This window comes from Zingiber officinale, chromosome 1B, assembly GCF_018446385.1.
Source record: "Zingiber officinale cultivar Zhangliang chromosome 1B, Zo_v1.1, whole genome shotgun sequence".
NCBI classification, from domain to species: domain Eukaryota; kingdom Viridiplantae; phylum Streptophyta; class Magnoliopsida; order Zingiberales; family Zingiberaceae; genus Zingiber; species Zingiber officinale.
Genome location: NC_055986.1, coordinates 12,661,919 through 12,682,603, shown reverse-complemented (window position 1 = coordinate 12,682,603; position 20,685 = coordinate 12,661,919). Strand labels below are relative to the sequence as shown.

The window sequence follows — 20,685 nt, the reverse complement described above, 5'->3', positions numbered from 1 at the left end:
GGTTAGTCCTCCTGAAGCGCCTCGACTCTGATACCACTTGTAGGACCGTTGGGCCGGCTAGAAGGGGGGTTAAATAGCCCTGCAAGAATCAAAACGCAAACACCCTTCTCGAACTCTTAAACTAACACTTGCATAAAATAAGAGAAATAAATAAAAGCATAAAAGTAAAAGGCACACCGAGATTTACTTGGTTACAACCGGGAAGGTTGTTAATCTAAGAAAGCGTAGCACTAGTATCTCCTTCAGGCGGAGAAGCCTTTTACAGCAATGAAGCGCACAACAGAAGCTTAAAACAGAAAAGCGTACAAGTGTAGAAAGAATGCTTGAGTTCTCAGTTCTACTGAAGCTTCTGGACCAAGGCTATATTTATAGCCTTGGTCGGGGCGCCTGGAAGGGTTCCGGGCGCCCTGGGGGGATAAATTTTTTCCCCCAACGTTCAGATCGAGTTTTGACTCGATCTCGTGAAAATACTGGGTCCGGGCGCCCGGAAGGGTTCCGGGCGCCCCGGGCTGCTCCAGGCGCCCCGGACTGTTCCGGGCGCCCCGGAGCCCAAAGTCAACCAACGTTGACTTTTTCATCCGGGACCACTGCTCCGGTTTGGTCCCGGAAAAGGGCTCACCCAACCCAACTTCCGGCTTTCTCGAACGGGCTTCCTCCGCTTCTCATCCCTCGGAATCGTGCGCTTCCTTCTCGTCCGCCACATCATCCGCTTATTCTCGTCGCCAACCTTCTCGCTAGTTGCATCTCTTGCCCCGAGCAATCTTCCTCTCACACCGCGCGCTTCCTTCTCGTCCGCCGGTGTACTCTTCCGCAGCACCTCGTCCCTCGGACTGCCGTCCTTCTCGCTAGCTGCGTCTTCCGCTCGACCACCTGTGTTCCTAAGCTCCTACACACTTAGACACAAGGTTAGAAACAAACATGACCTAACTTAACTTGTTGATCACACCAAAACAACCTTGGGGTTCCAACACTTGCCACTACGATCTCAGCGTAGTGTCTTGATACTTTTACCTTGACATTACTCCACATCAGCCTAATACTCTTTGAACTTATCAAAGCACTTAGACTTGCAGCGCATCAAGTAAATGTACCCATATTTTGAATAGTTGTCTATAAAATAGATGAAATATTCGAAACCACCTCTTTCCTGGATAGTCATAGATCCACACAAATCAGAATGAACCAATTCCAACACATCTTTGGCTCTATATCCCTTAGACTTAAAAGCTTCTAGGTTATTCTTCCTTCCAAGTAAGACTCATAGGTTGGAAAGGTTTCCACTACCAATGAACCCAAAAGTTCATTGACTATTATCCATTGAATCTTACTTAAGTTAATATAACCTAGCCTTAGATGTCAAAGATATGATTGGTTCATTTTCGAAGGTTGCCTTCTCTTATTAGAGTTAGAAGATATGTTATTAATTTCCATTTGTTACACCGTGAGAGTTATTGGATTTTTAAATTGCCAACCAACGTACCAGAACAGATAACTTCCCTCTTTTTCTTGATAACAACTTTATTATTAAAAGAGGCAGAATATCAAGTTCTTTGAATAGTTTAGAAACTGAAATCTAGTCCTTTCTAAACTTTGTATGTAAAGACAATTTCTCAAAATCCATGTTTTATTCCTATCGGAGGATAAACATCTCCCACTGCAACAACTGCTACTTTTGCAGTAGTGCCCATGGTGATTTTCTCTTCATATAGTTGTCGGATTTCCTAGAACCCCTGCAATGAATTGCAGACATGATCAGTGGCTCCCGTATCTACACACCAGGTACTGGTAGATAACACCATTAATCATGTTTCAACCACTAATGAATAAAATACACCTATATTTTTCTTGGTTCTGAAAAGACAGTCTATCTTAGAGTCTAAGTATTGTTTCCAATCATAACTGGGACTACTAAGTCTATTCAGCTAGGGGATTGACTAACATTTGAAATTCTAAGAATCACAAAAATATTTGGTCAAGACTAACACCTTAAAATCCCCATGAATTTTGTATGCCACAATAGTGTGGACGTATACAAAATCAAAGAGGAGATTTTATCCATTAATTTTATTATCTCGTCAACTTAATTTTATGATAAATAAAATTAATAGTTGGTTTATCTCTGATCAAATATTTGGTCAAAACTTTGAATTTAAAATAATATTGATTCCTCTAAACAATATCATTTAAATTCACCAACAACTCAAACACCGTGAATTTTGCATGCCACGATAGTGTGGACGTATACAAAATTGACCATTTGTAAGAGGAGTGTTATACTCATTAATAACCTTGTCAACCTATCTTTATGACAAATATAATTACCTCAAACACCGTGAATATTGTATGCCATGATAGTGTGGACGTATACAAATTCAAACATTTGTAAGAGGGGTTTTACCCATTAATTTTATTATCTTGTCAACCTAACAAATAAAATTTCCTCAAACGCCGTGAATTTTGTATGCCACAATAGTGTGGACGTATACAAAATCTCAACATTTGTAGGAGGAGGGATATAATTTTATTATCTTGTCATCCTATCTTTATGACAAATTAATAGTTGGTTTTCCTTCGGTCACACAAATAATAGCAGTGTCTCCGATGGGGAGGATACTATTAAATGAGCCTAAGTGTATACCATTACTTGATACTTAGTCCATTAAATAAGATTATGCCCCTTCTGATAGGGAAGATCACACGTTCTTAATTAATTTCCTATAACCATCCAAAATGGAAGTTTGATCTAATGATCCGCAAACAAACTCATCCGATATGGAGGAAGGCACTCAGAGCCAACGCGCAAGCTTGTTGCATCACTTACAAACCAGTAATGGAGACCATAGGATTCATATACTAATCCCTCTCCCACTTAGTTATTTATGGTGAGGAATTTTAACCTATGCTAGCATATATCATATGCACACACACATCACAGTAAATAAAAGCAATAAATATGGAAATTAATTTTCCAACTATTATGACTTCTTCCATCACTGTCCATCGTGTGCTGCCAGCCCTCAGGTTCATGCCGTCGGGTCCATCGAGCTTCCTTTTTCCGCTGCGCCTCTGGTCCTCTAATAGTACCACGCCTCTCAAGGATACGATCCGCGACAAAAATAGAATTTTTACATATATCGATCCTATATTCCATAAAGGAATGTACATGTAATCTAGATCGAAACAAAAATATAAATTCTAATAACTAATACAACTCCTGCTGTATTTAATTTTACAATCATGCACACACAATAAAATGCCCTTGACATGTCCAAGGGTCCAATCACACACAATATCTATATGCCATAATAGTTGGAGCTTGCAATCACAAACTTAGCACATCCTACTATTATCCTGCCTAAATTATGTATGATATGTGAATAATCTATTTGAAAACCAAAACACACAGAGGCAAACCCTAGCTCTGATACTAATTGTTGATTGGTCCTAGGAAGATCGTACCGGTTCCACTGTACAAAAATTTTGTACAAGTGTCGAACCTTTCCTAATCAACCTATTGTGTTCTTTAGAAGTTAAATTAGGAATCGCAAACGGAACTTAACATTATTGATTCCAAATTTAACTTATCTGTTCTTAATGGCTTAGACTTGGATCGCAAGCGGAACTTAACACTATTGATCCAAATCCACCTATGTTATAAATTCAATTAAATATTAATTTTCAAAATTGGCTTCAAGGTTAAACATGCCGAGGCACTAGACCTTCTTGGATATGGGAGCAACCACCACTTCCTAGACAAAGCCTTTCAAGGAAAGCTAATATTTAATTTCCTTATATAACTCTAGGTTTAACCAAAAAGAACAATCGAATCACAAATTCAAAAAATAAAATAAAAGAAACACAAATTCAAAAACAAATCCAAAAACTCTAGAATCATATGCCTCTTGTGTTTGGTATTTCCAAAAATAACTATACAAAGAAAACTAGTATAATGCGGAAAACAATTACTAGTTATACCTTTCTTTGAAAGCAAATAACCTCTTGATCTTCTACCGTATTCCTCTTCTAATCTCGGATGTTGTGTGGGAAACGATCTTCCAAGATGAGAACCACCCAAGCCCTTCTTCTCCAAGCAAGTTTCGGCCATCACAAAAACTGCAAGAGATATTAGGTTCGGCCACCACCACCAAGCTCCAAGGGATGCTAAAAACAAAGCCCCATTTCTCTCCTTCTTCTCCTAGCTAGAACCGGCCACAATGGAGTCCTCTTGTGTTGATGCCACCGGCCATAAAGGAGGAAGAGAAGAGAAGGAGAAGAGGCTCTAGGGCCGGCCACCACCAAGGAAGAGAGGGAGGAAAAATAGAATAGAGTTGTTCAATCATGAAGGCACCTCTGCCCCCTCTTTTATAATTCTTGGTCTTGGCAAATAAGGAAAGTTTAATAAAACCTTCCTTATTACTTTGCCACGAAAAGGAAAATTTAATTTGATTTAAAATCAAAATCCTTTTCTTAAATTATATGGTCGGCCACCTTAAGATTTCTTCCAACAAGGCAAGTTTTAATCTCAAAATTAAAATTTCCTAATTTGTTTTCGGAATTTTTTTAAAAATAAAATTTCTTTAATAATTTATCCCTTCATAGTTGGTTATAAAAGGAATTTTTTTTAAATTAAAATCTCTCTTTTAAAACATGTGGATGATTTCCAAAAAGGAAAGTTATCTCTAAAAATTAAAATCTCCTTTCAATCTACAAATAAGGAAAGATATTTATTCTTTTCTTAATCTTTTGTAGAAATTTATAAAAGAAAATATTTAATTTTTAAACTCTCTTTTAAATCATGAACATGGTTAAAAAAGGAAAGTTTTCTTAAAATTAAAATCCACCTTTCAATCTATAAATAAGGAAAGATTTCAAATCTTTTCTTAATCTTTTGTAGAAAGCTATAAAAGGAAAGATTTAAATTTTAAACTCTCTTTTAAAATCATGTTATCCACATAAGAAAAAATTTAAATAAAATCCCTTTTATATTATATGTGGCCGGCTACACCTAGCTTGGACTCCAAGCTAGGGCCGGCCACTAATCTTGGCTTAATCCTTGGGTCTTGGCCGACCCTAGCTTGGGCTCCAAGCTAGCTTGGCCGACCACCAAAGAGTGGATAAGAAGGTGGGTATAGGTGGGTATAATTCTAAATATACAAGAGACTATGATAGGGACCGAGAGGAGGAATTGGTTTTAGTCTCCCGATGAAATTAAGCTTCCCGTGTTCGCCCCGAACACCCAACTTAATTTCATCAATAATAATTCATACCACTAAAGAATTATTATTGAACTACCGCACCAATCCCAAATTATATTTTAGGCTCCTTCTTATCATGAGTGTGTTAGTCTCCCTGTGTTTAAGATGTCGGATGCCCACTAACTAATTAAGTTACTGATAACTCATTTTAATTAATGTTTTAGTCCAAGAGTTGTACCACTCAACCTTATCGTCATGTCGGACTAAATCCACCTACAGGGTTTAACATGACAATCCTTATGAGTTCCTTTTGGGGACATTATCAACCTAAATTACTAGGATACAGTTTCCTTCTATAATCAACAACACACACTATAAGTAATATCATTTCCCAACTTATCGGGCCTATTGATTTATCGAGCTAAATCTCACCCTTTGATAAGTCAAAGAAATGAATACTAAATATATGTGCTTGTTATTATATTAGGATTAAGAGCACACACTTCCATAATAACTAAGGTGTTGTTCTTTTATCAAGTCAGTACAAAAAGAACTTACCTTAAATGATTCTACTCAGTACACTCAAAGTGTACTAGTGTAATTTATCAGTCAAGATAAACTAACACTTAATTACACTACGACTATTCCAATGGTTTGTTCCTTTCCATCTTAGTCGCGAGCTACTGTTTATAATTTATAAAGAACCAATAACACGATCTTCTGTGTATGACACCACACACCATGTTATCTACAATATAAATTAATTGAGCAACTACACTTAGCATAAATGTAGACATTTTTTACCAATGTGATTCTTTATTTCAAAATAAATATTTACAAAACCTAGACTTTTAGTATACACTATAACAAGAAACATGTGATTAAAAGGAATGGTTAGTGTGCTCTACATTAATGGCTAGGGATTTGAACGATTTCCAAGAAATCATGATGATACCAATAGCGATTAAAAGACACTAAGTGAGGGTGGTCGCTCGAAAAAGAGATTAGAAAGAAGTTAAAAACAGCTAAGTGTTGTCCGTGTTCCATCCGAGCAGCATTAACCTCGAGGTATGAGTGGCCGTTCAGGAAAGAGGCCAAAAAGGAGTTAAAAAAATAGCTAAATATCATCCACGACAGATTTGAGTAGCTTCAACCTCGAAGTATGATTGGCCAATCAGAGTAGAATGAGCTTCCTAGAAAGTAGTAGGAATAGATCACAGCCAAGCGGTAACTTTAAACCCTAGTATGCCCAATCGGGGTGAAGTCAACCTCTTGACAAATAGCAGGAACAGTGAATGTTATAGCCGAGCAAGGACTCTAAATCCTAGAACACCCGATCGGGAAGAAGAGTTATGGAACATACTAATTGTCCAGTCAGTCGAACTTGCAGTCTCCTTCGACTAGACTTGAGGAGAAGTCTTGTGATACGGTGATGACGAGGGGCCCCACCAAAGATGGGTCAAAGCAAGGAAGAACGGCTAACATAGAGGTCAAAGTCAAAACAGTCAAAGGCCCAGGACCATAGATCGGGCGAAGTTGGCTGAACGGGCCTCCCATGCCAGTCGGACGTGACATTTCCGGATGACCATCCTCTGAAAGCTTGCAACTGGGATTAAGAGACAAACAGTTAATCTCCCGGCCCACCATCCCTGTCGAGCGGATGGCATGTTTGGTCGGACAAAAAGTAACCCTTTGACAACAGGAAAACTGAGTGAAGGAAAATAGTTCTGCTCAATATGACTGAGTTGGGACGCCCCCACCGAGTGGCTTCTGATTGGCCAAAGGGGAATCCACCTACATATCTCATTGTACTCTTTTAGAGTTTTGTGCCACCGACATCAGAGCATGTCTCACATGTAAATCGTACTTTAGAAGCTTTTATCCTATTATATCAAAGATTTATGTGTCTACTTAAGGAAATGTCTCAGAGATATTTTTTGACTTGTCTTTTCCTAAAATACTTTAGAAAATGTGCATACGCTTTGAGATACATGTACAGATGCTACAGTGACACTATAAAAGGGGATTTTCATCCACAGACGAAGGTATGTGTTACTTTACTATTCAACATGCTCACTACTACAATCTTTCTACTATTCTTCTCTACTGAGTTGAGGACTGCCTTGAGCGTTGAAGGACTAATGCCGAGAACCCCTTCTAGGCCCGACATTGACTCTCCTTGTGTTGCAGGACCACGCAGAGTCTTCATCCAGTCAACCACAAAGCCACGTACCCAACCAACCATCTTCTCGGCTTTCGGACAAGATCAATTACCATTTCTTTGAGGTTCGTTAATCTGGTGATAAGTGTTGGGGATCGGTGGCCGGCTTGAAGGGGGGTTGGATAGACGGCGCCCCCAAATCACTTGCTTCCTACACTAGTTAGCTTGCGCAGTGGAAATACAAACTAATTCAAACAAGCTAAACTAAATACAAGACAAGAAATGAAATGCAAACCGCTGACACGTTGTTTAACGTGGTTCAGAGATAAAGCTCCTACTCCACGGCTGTCCGTAAGGTGGACGATCCCGATCTGTCGGTGGATGATTCCCCGGCAAACTCCGGCTAGCTCAAAACTCCTTGTGGGTGGAGAAAGCTCACCACAACCCTCACAAGAGCTCCTTTGACGCTAGGGCACAGGTAGACTACTAATAGAGATTAACCACCTCTATTTCGTCAACCTCAACCAAGCTCTCAAGGCTTGGTTATATAGGCCACGGGTTGGAAAACCCCGCCTACCAGTCGACTGCAAAACATGCAGTCGACTGCCCTCTGTGAAAATTCGACCGTTACATCCCAACGGCTCGATTCCACACTAACCGAGCGAACAGAGATATTTTGTTCGCTGCCAGTCGACTGCCCAAGTTGACTGCACCAGTCGACTACTAAAACATGCAGTCGACTGCTACAGTACTACTACAGTAGCTCTACAGTACTGCTACAGTAAAACCCTAAAACTAGAATTTTACTCCGAGTACAATCTCTCATGCACTCGTACCCTCACCCTTATGACTCATTTGATGCTTCATTTGCAGCTTTGACCTCTTGCCTTCAAGCCTACTTCCTTTAGCTCTCGTCCCTCGGATGCATTCAAGCCCGCGGCTCGTCTCCAATGTCATCCTTCGCGTATGCCTCGAAGTCGCTTCCTTCGGCCCTTGTCCTCGCTGCCTTGTCCACGGTCCCTCGGATGCTCCATCCTTCACCGGACCCGAAGCCATCAACCCGAGTCACATGTGTATCCTGTAAAACTACACAACTCAAATACACATATCAAATACAAGGGTGAACCTAACTTAAACCCTTTGCTCAAACACCAAAACACATGGTCGCACGGACCATTGAGATTGCTCCAACAATAAGCTCTTTGATCTTTCCGTGCAGTTAGGCTACCGTTTCTCCTTTTTCCATCCAAAGGCTTGTCAGTTGATTTCTAAGTAAGTCTCATCTCGCTAGCTTAGCCTCCGAGGTCTCTTCGTGAAGTTACAAGAATTTCTCAAGGAGTTCTTTGGTGGAGTTGTAAGCACTGATTCGGTTAACTTCTTGTGGCGGTAGAACGTTGAGCACATGAAATTCTTCTTTATCGTTTGCCATGAAGTCAGTTTGCTCTTTTTTGCTCCATAAGTGCTCTTCCTTTTTAGCTCCATGTTAATCTATGAGTGCTAAAAATCTAAATTTAATTGTAAGCAGGATATCAAAATTTGTTTTAAAAAATAACTCTATTTTCTTTTTCCAAATCACGAAATCTCCCTTGAACTTCGGTGGATGAATGCTCGCTCCGGCCATCTCCTTGTTACTTCAGTTGGTGATTAGTTCTTGTAAAATGCATCTTGCTCTAATACCACTTGTAAGTCCCGGTAAGACTTGCTAAGGGGGGGGGGGGGGGGGGGGGGGAGAGAGATAGCAAAAGAATTTTATTACTTCTTATTGGTGTAGGAAGCACCAGACAATCGAACATGCATTTTGATTATGACAAAGAGATTCAACGTTAAGCTATCTTGTGATCTAACAAGTGTGACTGAGTTTTCAGGAAAGTCCTAAGTAATCTTAGGTAAAGGAAAAGTCCTAGTTGAGGCTAGGCAGGTGAAAAGTCCTAGCTACGATTAGACAATGAAATTCTGATCCAGAGAATTGGGCAAAGTCTTGGCCAGTCGAGGACTTTGGGCCCAACGTATGGGGACTATCCACCATAATGTTCATCCATCATTAGCAGCCCATCAATGTTAATGAACCGAGTTAATAGATCTACATATTAAATCCATATTCATTTAATTCAAACCCTTTTTATATGTAATAAAATATTAGATCACTTAATTGGGATTTAATTATTTTAATGACAATTAATTTTATGTGCGTTAATTAAATGTGTAACGACCCGACCACTTGGCTACCAGGATTCATAAACTATACTACTTAAACCTGGAGGTCTAGAGTTCGAATCTGGGGAAGGCAAAAAAATCCACTGTAAGGGGTGGAAAGTCCTAGTGAGTAACGGCACGGTCAAAGGTCGTCGGTTGACGACATGAGAGGTCGCCAAATAGGCCGACGATATAAGTGCCGCCAATTGGACCGCTACAAGGGCCGCCCAAGAGGCCAAATGGTCGGGTCGTTACAATAAAAAGACGCCTTTTTATTGTAACGACCCAACCCTTTGGCGGCCCATTTAGCGACCCTCGGGTCGTGTACCGACCCGGCCCTTTGGCCTCTTGGGTGGCCCTTGTGGCGGCCCAACTGGCAGCCCTTATATCGTCGGCCCATTTGGTGACCTCTCATGTCGTCGACCGACGACCCTTGACCGTGCCGTTACTCACTAGGACTTTCCACCTCTAACAGTGAATTTTTGCTTTCCCCAGGATTCAAATTCTATACCTCCAGGCGCCGCCCACTTGGCTACCAGAATTCATAAACTCTAGTACTTAAGCCTGGAGATCTAGAATTCGAATCCTGAGGAAGGCAAAAATCCATTGCCATGGGTGGGAAGTCCTAGTGAGTAACGGCACGGTCAAGGGTCGTCGGTCGATGACATGAGAGGTCGCCAAATGGACCGATGACATAAGGGCCATCAAAGGGCCAGGTCGTTACAAAATGTAACTCCATTTTATGAAGATTAAACTCATCTAGTTAGATTATTCTATCCATATAAACTTACTCATACAACATTTTATCTGACTAAACAATCAATCAAATCTTCCAAAATAATAGCCATCTCTAATCAATAGAGAAAGAGCAAGAGAAAGTTATATATTTACTGCTACTGAATTTCTAGAAGAGAGCAGCGAACTTGGAGACATTGGAAAAAGGAAAGAGTCACGATTGCAGAGTCACGGTTGCAATTCCAGCAGCCGGAATATGCTAGAGTAGCCATTCTTGAAAATCTGTTGTTTTGTGCTAAGCAAAACTTAAAAAAAAAACTTACCATTTGGTCTGTTAAGAAGATGGCTAAAAAGAGACAACATCTGAGGAAGGAGAGACAGCTATAACGCGGTTGTAGTTGTAAAGGAGGAGAGGAGGAAGAGAAGGAGAAGGTTTGCTAGCTCTAACATTCTGCAAGATGCTGCAAAGGTTGGAACCGCCAACCCAGCGGCCCCCTCAACCCGGCCCCACAAGTATGAGAGAGAGTAAATCACGGTGAATACGGGCTCAGCTATGACATGGTGGTCGAAGGTGTTTAATACGGACAGATATTGATGTTATCGCATTTGCTGCCGCAGACCCTCGACCTCTCGACTCATGCTGCAAGAATCCATGTCATAACCAGTTGATCCCGCCCGTGGGGGCTTGCTAGCTCTAACATTCTGCAAAAGGTTGGAACCGCCAACCCAGCGGCCCCCTCAATCCGGCCCCACAAGTATGAGAGGGAGATTGCTAGCTCTAACATTGCTAGAAGAATAGGAAGAGGGAGAAAGAGAAAAAAAGGGAGACGAAGATAAAGTGAGGGAAGAAGCTTGTTGTCTATGAAATTAAGGAGAAGCCAAGAGATGTTGCTTTTGCTAGGAAAAAAATGGGAAGAAGAAGAAAAAGAAGAGGTGGAATGTGCTACTGCTTTTGAGAAGAGAAGTTATTTGAATTGATTTTGAAAGAATGGGGAGGGAGTGACAAAGGTAACAATTGCTGCTGTGAGGGAGTGAAGCTTGCGACTACAGATGAAGGAGCAAATTTCAACGGTGCTTATTTGGTTTAGATGTAGTGGTTTCACAATTGATTTGAAGGAAGACAAACGATGCCAAAGGTGTTGAGGATCTTAGAAAGAAAGGAAGAGTGGCGAGGCGAAGGATTTGAGAAGCTCAATTAAATAGGTGAAAGAAATAGTAGTAGAGAATAATTAAAAGTAAAAAAAGAAAGAAAAAAAATGAGAATTAAACCAAAATTAGAAAAGCATAGGACAATCCAAAACAAAGCAGAGGAAAGAAACAGAGAATAGAGGTTTATTTTTTTGGGTGGCTTCGGTGGCTCAAAGGAGAGAAACAGCAACAAGCTTTGCTGCATGCTCGAAGAAAAAAAGGGAGAAAAGAAGAGGAAGAAAATGAGGTTGGGAAGAGATTCAAATTGAGGAAGAAGGAAGTTGGTGGCCAGATGTTGTTGCTGGAAAACTTAAGGGAGAAAAAGATGAGCAAGACATAAGGAAGTTGGAAGTTGGTGGGTAAATGTTGTTGCTGAAAAAAAAAAGGCAAATAAATAGATCAGGCTGCCGTGAAGAAGAGAAGAATGAGACGGGGAACTGTTGTTCCCATTACTGGCCGGAGAATTGCGTTTCTGCTGCTTGATGGAAATGGAGAAAGGAGAAGGGCTTTCTGCTCATATTGCTAGAAAATCGGAAGAGGAGAGGAGAGAGTTGTAGGCAAGAGTGGCAAAAAGGCGATATCGCTCGTCCTCAGCGCTCCCGCCGCACCACGCCCAAGGTCTTCGTGAGGGAGGTAAATCACGGTAGCTAGAGAAGTTAGTGCGCAGTGGGAAGAGGTGCACAGGGACCAGGGAATTACGTCCTGACTACCCCGCGGTTCGAACCCACGCTCTCAAGTGGCAAGCTTCTACGCACTAACCGCTCCAGATAACCCCATGGGACAAGAGTTGTAGGCAAGAGGAACAGGTAGTACATGGAGAAAGAAGAGAGAACATGATTGTGAATATTGCGACTGATATTGGTGGATAGACTTTGGTGACAATGGGGCTAGGGCACTATGACCTTTATGAGCTAGGATTATGATGAGAGAAATGGCTACAACGAGGAATGCACAAGCAAACATCTTCGGGCCAACCATGATGAAGGACTCATGGTGACCCCGCAGGTCATCCGAGTTGGTATGTGACGGGTGTTGTCACAATGAGGTCGCAGGGTCGATCCTCGGGGCAGCTGGGGAATAAATCTTCTATCCCCGTATTACATTCTGTCTGTCACATGCTCGCTCGGATGCTGCGATTTACCTCCCTCGTGATGGCCTTGGGTCGGGTACGACGGAGGCGCTGGGGGCAAGCGTTTCGCCTTTTGCCATAATGATGAAGGACTCATGGCAATGAAAGAAGAAATTAAGAAGAGGAAGGAGGGGAAGACAATTGTTTTTTTTTTTAATCTTTAGAAGGGCGACAAAACGATAGTGTTTTTAAAAAAATATAGAATGGTCACATCAATAATCTTCTAAGTTAGTCCTATAAATACAAAGAGAGATAAATATAGATAAAAAATTATAGTGTTATAAGGCACGATGGAAAGGAGGATGACATCCATCATTTGTTTTCTTAAATGCATAATTTCTCTTTAATTTTATATTTTTTATAAAAAATTATATATAAAATATATTATAGAAAAATTGATATGGAGATCGGAAAGTAAAATAAAAAAAAAATTATATAGTGGAAAAGTTTCCATTGTTTACTTTATTAAAATTTTCAGATGGAAGAAAAATATAATTCATCGTCAAATAATTTTAGAGTTAAAATCGATCAAATAGCGGATAGAAAAAGTGATGTATGTATCTCTTTTCATTCATAAAATTACATCATATATTCTAAAAAAATGACGCATGTATCATTTTTAATTCACAAAATTACATCATGTATCGAAAAAATAACATATGCATTTTTTTTATTTATAAAATTACGTCGCATAGATACATCTTCTTCTATCAAGATAAATAAATATACAAACTAAGAGATTTCTTCATCCTTTTTCTTTTTTTTCCTATAAAGATATTTTTCTTTTTATTTTTTTATCAATGTTTTAGGGTAAACATAACATTAGGGAGAAGTGGAAGTATCTTATTGTTGAAAAGAGACTGAAAGTTATAAGGGAGGATGTTTAACTTAGTATTATGGCAATGGACCTTCTACTGCATGGGTAGGTGAGAAAAGGGGATAAAAAACAAAAAAGGGAAAGAAAGCGTAAAAGGAAAAAAAAAAAAGATAATTACTCATGATTGATAATTAATAAGTACATATTATTAAAATAATATATAAAATATAATAATAAATATGGTAATATTACTATAAGTATGATAATATATTTTCATATAATATTAAATATAGAAATAATTTGCAATCCTGTAAGACAATTGCTTAGTATTAATATCTTCTACCGGTCATCAATCATCATCACCACCCTCCCTTCCGCCGCCTCCGCCGCCGCCGTCCACGATGGGCCCCCCCGGCTTCGAGAAGTGCTCATCCCCCACCGGCTGCTCCGCCGCCAACGGAGCTGTCTCCTCTCGCGTAGATAGCATCTTCCTCATAATGCTCTTCGCCTTCTCCGCCGCCGTCGTTGCCCTGTACCTTGCCTACCTCGTCAGCAGTCTCGTCCTACGCGTCCTCCGCCTCTACCTTGCTAAGGCCGCCGTCGGTGCGATCTCCGCCACGGAATTCAAAGCCAGCGATGGCTCATTCCTCGACGGCGCCGACGCCGCCGTCGATTGCGTGGTCTGCCTCTCCGAGATCCGAGACGGAGAGCTCGTCCGGGTGCTCCCCAAGTGCCGACATGTCTTCCACGTCCCCTGCATCGATCCATGGCTCAAGTTCCACGCCAACTGCCCCATTTGCCGGGCTAATTTAGCCGGCGACGCCGTCAATGACAATGACGTCGACGTGGAGAGTGGCGCCCCGACCGTCTCCCCTGCTCCCGCAGGAGATGGAGAAATGGAGAATGGCGTAGGAACTGGAATGAACTCGACGCAAGCAATTGATCCTCCATCGATCGAGACATCTGCATTCATCGAGATCGACGTGAGATGATTTGGAAGGAACAATGTGCAGTGCAGACAGATCATTGAATGCTTGATCGATTTTGGGTGTTTATTTCTGTTTCTAATTATCATAGACTACCACAGGGTTTAAGAGCATACTTGCACATAATATCACATTAATTCAAACTTATCAAGCACCAATTGATTGGAATTTGTAGATATTTTTGAATCGTATTATCTTTGTTATGTATATTCGTAATTCATATAGTTTGTTTAAGTTAATATATTGCCATTTTTCCCATCTTAATTTTTTTTTTCATTGAAATATTTGGTGACGCCAAGGACGCCGTCCCCCTTAATTGAACACGTAGCCAACTAAATCTCCCTTAATTGAACACGTAGCCAAGTAGTTTATCCTTTCCCATTTTGCTTCTCTTTCGTGCATCAGAAGTATTACTAGAAAATAATGTTTTAAAACAGAATTAAAATCTATTTCAGATTTAAATAAATCTGAGACTGACTTAAATAAATTAATTTCTATAAAAAAAATTTATTTAAATTTACTGGAAAATTTAAGACAGATAAAAATCTATTTCAAATTTATATAAATAATAGACGGATTTGATTTAAAATTATTAATCTATTTTTATTAAGATTAAATTAATAGGTAAAAATAAAATTAGAACTTTGATAAAAATTTCTATTAAAATAAATTCATCAATCCAAATTAATTAACAATTCATCCAACACAATTTAATTAGTCAATAAAAGCCTGTATTTTTTACCTTTAATTAAATCTAAGTTTTGTTTTTCTTTTTGTCCGTGCCTACCTCCTAAATCAACTCTTACCACTCCTTTCCCTCTCCCCTGCCTCACCGCTGAAACCCCCTTCCGAGCCTTCTTCCTGCAGAACCCTACGTTGCTCGAACCCACACCGCATGCTTCCAGCCCACCCCTTACCACCAAGGTCTTCCCTTTCTTCCTCCCCACCTCAACTGTGCTGCTGCTATAAGCTTATCACTAATTGGGACGGTAGGATCGAAAAGAATTTAAATATTTTCATAATAATATGATATTGTTTACTTTGGACCTAAGTCCTCATAATTTTATTTTTGGGTTTTGCCCAAAAGACCTCATGTCAATGCAGATATCTTTTCTCTTATAAACTCATGATCTTTCCCATGTGTTTTCAATGTGGGAATATATTTATAACCTTGTAACCCCAACAATCCCCCCTCAAATAAAGGACCACAGGCTTTCCACGTCCAATCCTCGACCCACCAGGTCTTCCTGTCCCTCGATCCACCCGACCTACTAGGACTTCCTTGCCTAATCACAACTAGGACTTCCTGCCTGATGTCTGGTCCTCTTGATCCGAACATAGGATCCCTCAATTTTTTTGTTCGAGGTCAATATTGTACCCACATAACTTAATCAGACCATAGTTCTTGTGCACAGTCGGTGGTTAAACCTTTTGACAGTCCGGGCTCTGAAACCAATTGTAAGATCGAAAAAATTTAGATATCTCCACAATGGTATGATATTGTCCACTTTGAGCTTAAGTCCTCATGATTTTACTCTTGGGCTCTATCCAAAAGCCCCCATGCTAATAGAGATATCTTTTCTCTTATAAACATATGATCTTTCCCATGTGTTTTCAATGTGGGACTGTGTTTACAACCTTACAATCTCAACAGAGACCTCTTCCCTTGGTCGTTTAAATTCAAGGTTTGGGGAGAGCTCTCACGCCCCAAAGTTCCTTTTTTTTGACTATTGTTTAGGATGTTGGGGTTGTTGAATGGCGATAGAGGATGCAACAAAGAGCTGAGGCAGTTGAGATGCGGCAGATTTAGCTCACATGCATACTTGGCAGAAACTACAGAAGCTATGTATAACTAGTTCCGTAGCTACCACCATCTTTACTCCATTACCTACGCCAACTTTACATTGTGTTGCTATTGTGCCACGAAGTTACCACCTGCACCGTAGTTTCCTATGCTATTGCTTCTTATAGTCACTTAACTTTAGTATATGGAAGATTCCTATGAGTAATTTTTCTATAGAACTTTCTAAAGATAAAATTGCTCCATGAGGTAACTAATCCAAGGGTTCATAAATTTTAAACACTCCACTATAAAAAAACATTTATTCTTGGAAACTATTCGGAGGTGAAGAAATCTCATACAAGGTCAAATACAAGAAATATAAACAAGAACCACAACCAGGTTATAAAGAAATCGAAAATGATTTACAACATGAACTTTTGCTTAAGCTTGTTTTCTTCTTGCTTGGAATAACATTTTGTTGGTAGAAAATGCAACAACACTTGTTCTCCCAAACATCCAAGAATCGGTGATGAATAGCGGAGAAGAAGAAGTTCATTTGAATCCTTGTGAACACCTTTATATCCACAAATTAGGGCTTCCAATCGATTGACCTTATCTGAATCGATTGTCACGTTAGATCCGAGCAAATCTAGACACTCAAACCTTGTAATGACTCTTTTATGCTTCTCCTAATTGATCACCTAATCGATTACAATGCTTTAATCAATCACTTGTTCGATTCAAAAATCCACTATTCGCTTGTGAACTTTTCTCAATCAATCAGCCAATCGATTCATTGTTTATCACGAATTTCTTCTCCCAGTCAATTACCTAATCGATTGAGTAGCTTCTCTAAACAAGATTTGTTTTGCATCTAAGATTATCTCATTTTGATATCCGAGTCAAAAGTTATAACCTTCAAAAGTTTACTATGTCAGAACTTCCTCGTTTCATGCCAACTCCTTGTTGGATTTATGACCGCTAAGTGTCTGATCAACCTTTGACCCACTTGGACGTTCTCTTTGCCAACTTTTCGTTAGACTTTCTATCACCAAGTATGAGCATCTATGATTCACTTGGATTTTCTTCTTGCCTAACCCTCAATTAGGGTTTTCCCTTTGCTAATGTGTGGTGCTCCTTGATCCACTTGGACTTTCCTTTGTCTAACCACAGTTAGGACTTTTCTTTGCCAATGTATGGTCCTCCTTGACCCACTTAAACTTTTCTTTTCCTAACCATAGTTAGAACTTTTTCCTTACATAACCCTTGAGTTAGGACATTCCTAGTCAAGTATCTGATCCTCCATGACCCACTTGACTTCTCTCTCATATATTGTTAAGTATCTGGTCAACCTTGACCTATTTGACCTCTTCTCACATAGTGTCCAAACATCAAAACTCAAACTCGAATCCACTCGAGCTTAGTTAACTTTGACCTAAGGATGATTGCACCAACAATCTCCCCTTTTTTTTTGTTTGACAATATAGACTAATCCATTAGCCCAACTTCATCCTATGTCAAATCATGAATGAGAGTTTCTAACTTAAACTCTATATCTCCCCCCCCCCCCCCCCTTTGACACATATCAAAACTCTCCCTAAGAGTTTATTTACTCAAAAGGACTCAATAAAAGTCTCATACCTTTCATTATACCCTTTTCTCAAATTTGACAATACATCCATCACAATGAAGATTCTCAATCAGTCAATCTTCCATTGTCTTTAATGCTCAACCTAGAGCATTCATTACAATGAAGATTCCTACTCTCCATTGTCTTCAATGCTAACAAAGCCAACTTTTAAATAACTTATTCAATATTAAAATGTTTCCCGAAGAGATGACTTTGTAACTCCACGCTCGACTGAAGGACATCCTAAACGGTCTCCATCCGATCGGACATAATCTTGGAAACCGTGACACAATAAGGTACACGTTAAACGCTTTTCCGAGGAATGCTTTGTGGACATCAATTGTAGATGCATACAAAGTTTCTAAGGATCTTTCAATTCCTAAGTTAGATGAGTTATTCTGTGAATTGGAGTTACACGAACAATCTAACGTAAGCCATGTCGAGAAAGGAGTAGCGTTGTATGCAGGTCCAAGCAAGGAAACTAAAACAAGAACAAAGATTGAGTCTGAAAGTGAGTCAGACTCTAATTCAACAAACGAAGAAGAATTAGTCAACATGGTCCGGAGATTGCTGACGAAGAAGAAATTCAGAAGAAGTGCCAAGAAGACATCCCTCAACCAGACCCAAAACAAATCAGAAATGATTTGTTACAGATGCAACAAAAAGGGACATTTCAAAAATGAATGCCCAAATCGAAAGGAAGAAAGGCGTAAATCGACAAGACGAAAGAAAGCCCTTCAAGCGACATGGGACGAGACCTCTTCCGACGAATCTGATACGGAACATGTTAGGATCTCTTCGTACGGCTAGAGAGGGGGGTGTGAATAGCCGACCCCAATTGCTCGCATTTCTTTCTACAAACTAGGGTTAGCGCAGCGGAAACTAAATGCAGAAAGAAAACAGGAGAAGAAATCAAACCTCTACGCAAGGATGTAACGAGGTTCGGAGATGAAACTCCTACTCCTCGGCGTGTCCGTAAGGTGGACGAAGCCTATCAATCCGTCGGTGGATGAGTCCCCGGAAAACCGGCTAAATCAAACTCCTTGTGGGTGGAGAAACCTCGCCACAATCACTTGCAACAGCAAGCTAAGAGTACAAGGAATACAAGAAGTAAATACAATGAATGTAACAATACAAGCTTGCCTTCTTGTCGTCGACTGAAGTCCTGGAAGCAACAACTTCACGGACAAATGCCAACAAGCAGCTCAGCCGAAAGAAGCTCACGCGGGGCTTCGGAAGTGAGCTCAACAAAGCTCAGTCGAAGCTGAAACTTCAGCAGCAGAACAGAAGTTCTAAGGAGGAAAAAGAAAGAGTCTTTTGCACAGAAGATGCCCTCGTCTCCTTATACCTGTGAAGAAGAAACAGCGAATAAAACTAACTAGAACCTGATCGATCGTGGACCGATCAGTATCCCGATCGGTGCCGCATCGATCGTGGAAGAACGATCGGTCCATGGACCGATCAGAAACCTCCGATCGGTTCACGCACCGATCAGGAACCTTCGATCGGTCCGGTGACTAGTTTACCATCTCTCGATCGGTCTCGGACCGATCGAGATAACCATCGAGCATCGACGGTCACCGATCGATCACCGGACCGATCGGATGAGCCATGTATCATTGGATCGGTCTGCAGCCAACTCTAAACCTAAGGCTTCCACACCAACATCCGGTCAACCTTGACTGTTGGTACATCACGCCTAGCATCCGGTCACTCCCTTGACCTGCTAGGACTCCCGCTAAGTGTCCGGTCAATCCTTTTGACCCACTTAGACTTCTCCACACGGATGTCCGATCACCCTTGATCCATCCGGATTTTTCCTGCCCGGCTTCACTCACGGGACTTTCCACACCGCCTAACATCCCGGTTAGGACTTTCTCGGCTTCACTCACCAGGGACTTTCCAACCGCCTAACATCCCGCTTAGGACTTTCCCATTGCCTAACATCCCGCTAGGACTTTTCCACCGTCGCTTCACTCACGGGACTTTCCACACCGCCTAACATCCCAGTTAGGACTTTCCTCTGCCTGGCTTCACTGGGACTTTCCTCGTGCCAAGCTCCTTCTTGGACTTCTCCGTGCAAGTCTCCATACTTGGACTTTTCCAGCCAAGTCTCCATACTTGGACTTTTCGCGCCAAGCTCCCTGCTTGGACTTTTCCATCCAAGTCTCCATACTTGACTTTTCCAGTAAGCTCCCCGCTTGGACTTTTCCGCTGCCAAGTCTCCATACTTGGACTTTTTCCCGAATCAGGTTAACCAGGTCAACCTTGACCTAGGGTTGCACCAATAATCTCCCAACCATCTATTCTTGTCCCATATCAAGAATACAACTCTTCCACGAGTGTCAAACATCAAAATACAACTCAACTAGGTCAACCTTGACCTAAGGTTGCACCAACAATCTTCCTAAGTCAAACATCAAAATACAACTCGAGTCAGGTCAACTCGAGTCAGGTCAACCAGGTCAACCTTGACCTAAGGTTGCACCAACAATCTCCCCCTTTTTGATGTTTGACAAAACCCATAATCAAGTTAGGTTAACCCGATAACCTAACTTAGGTTTTCCAACCATCTTCCAATGTCCAATGTTCTTTCCTTGAACATTCTCTGGACATTCTCCCCTTAGGTTAACCCGATAACCTAACTTGGGTTCTCCAATAATTCTCCCCCTTTTTGACACACATCAAAAAGAATTCCAATGTTCTTTTCTTGAACATTCCTTGACATTCTTTCCCTAGCTTAGGTTAACCCGATAACCTAACTTGGGTTCTCCAATAATTCTCCAATGAACACTCTCCCCTTTTTGACACACATCAAAAAGAGAGAATCAAGGTCAAGAGTTTCCTCCTAATGAAAGTCCCATACCT

At 40.7% G+C, this 20,685-nt stretch overlaps 1 protein-coding gene across 1 annotated transcript; it reads left to right on the top strand.

Moving 5' to 3' along the window:
- Window positions 1-13,819: 13,819 nt before the first annotated feature.
- LOC122028248 (RING-H2 finger protein ATL74-like) lies at window positions 13,820-14,410 on the top strand. The gene has a single exon (XM_042587313.1). It carries the CDS (start codon window positions 13,820-13,822, stop codon window positions 14,408-14,410), a length of 591 nt encoding a protein of 196 aa, XP_042443247.1.
- The last annotated feature ends 6,275 nt before the right edge of the window (window positions 14,411-20,685 follow it).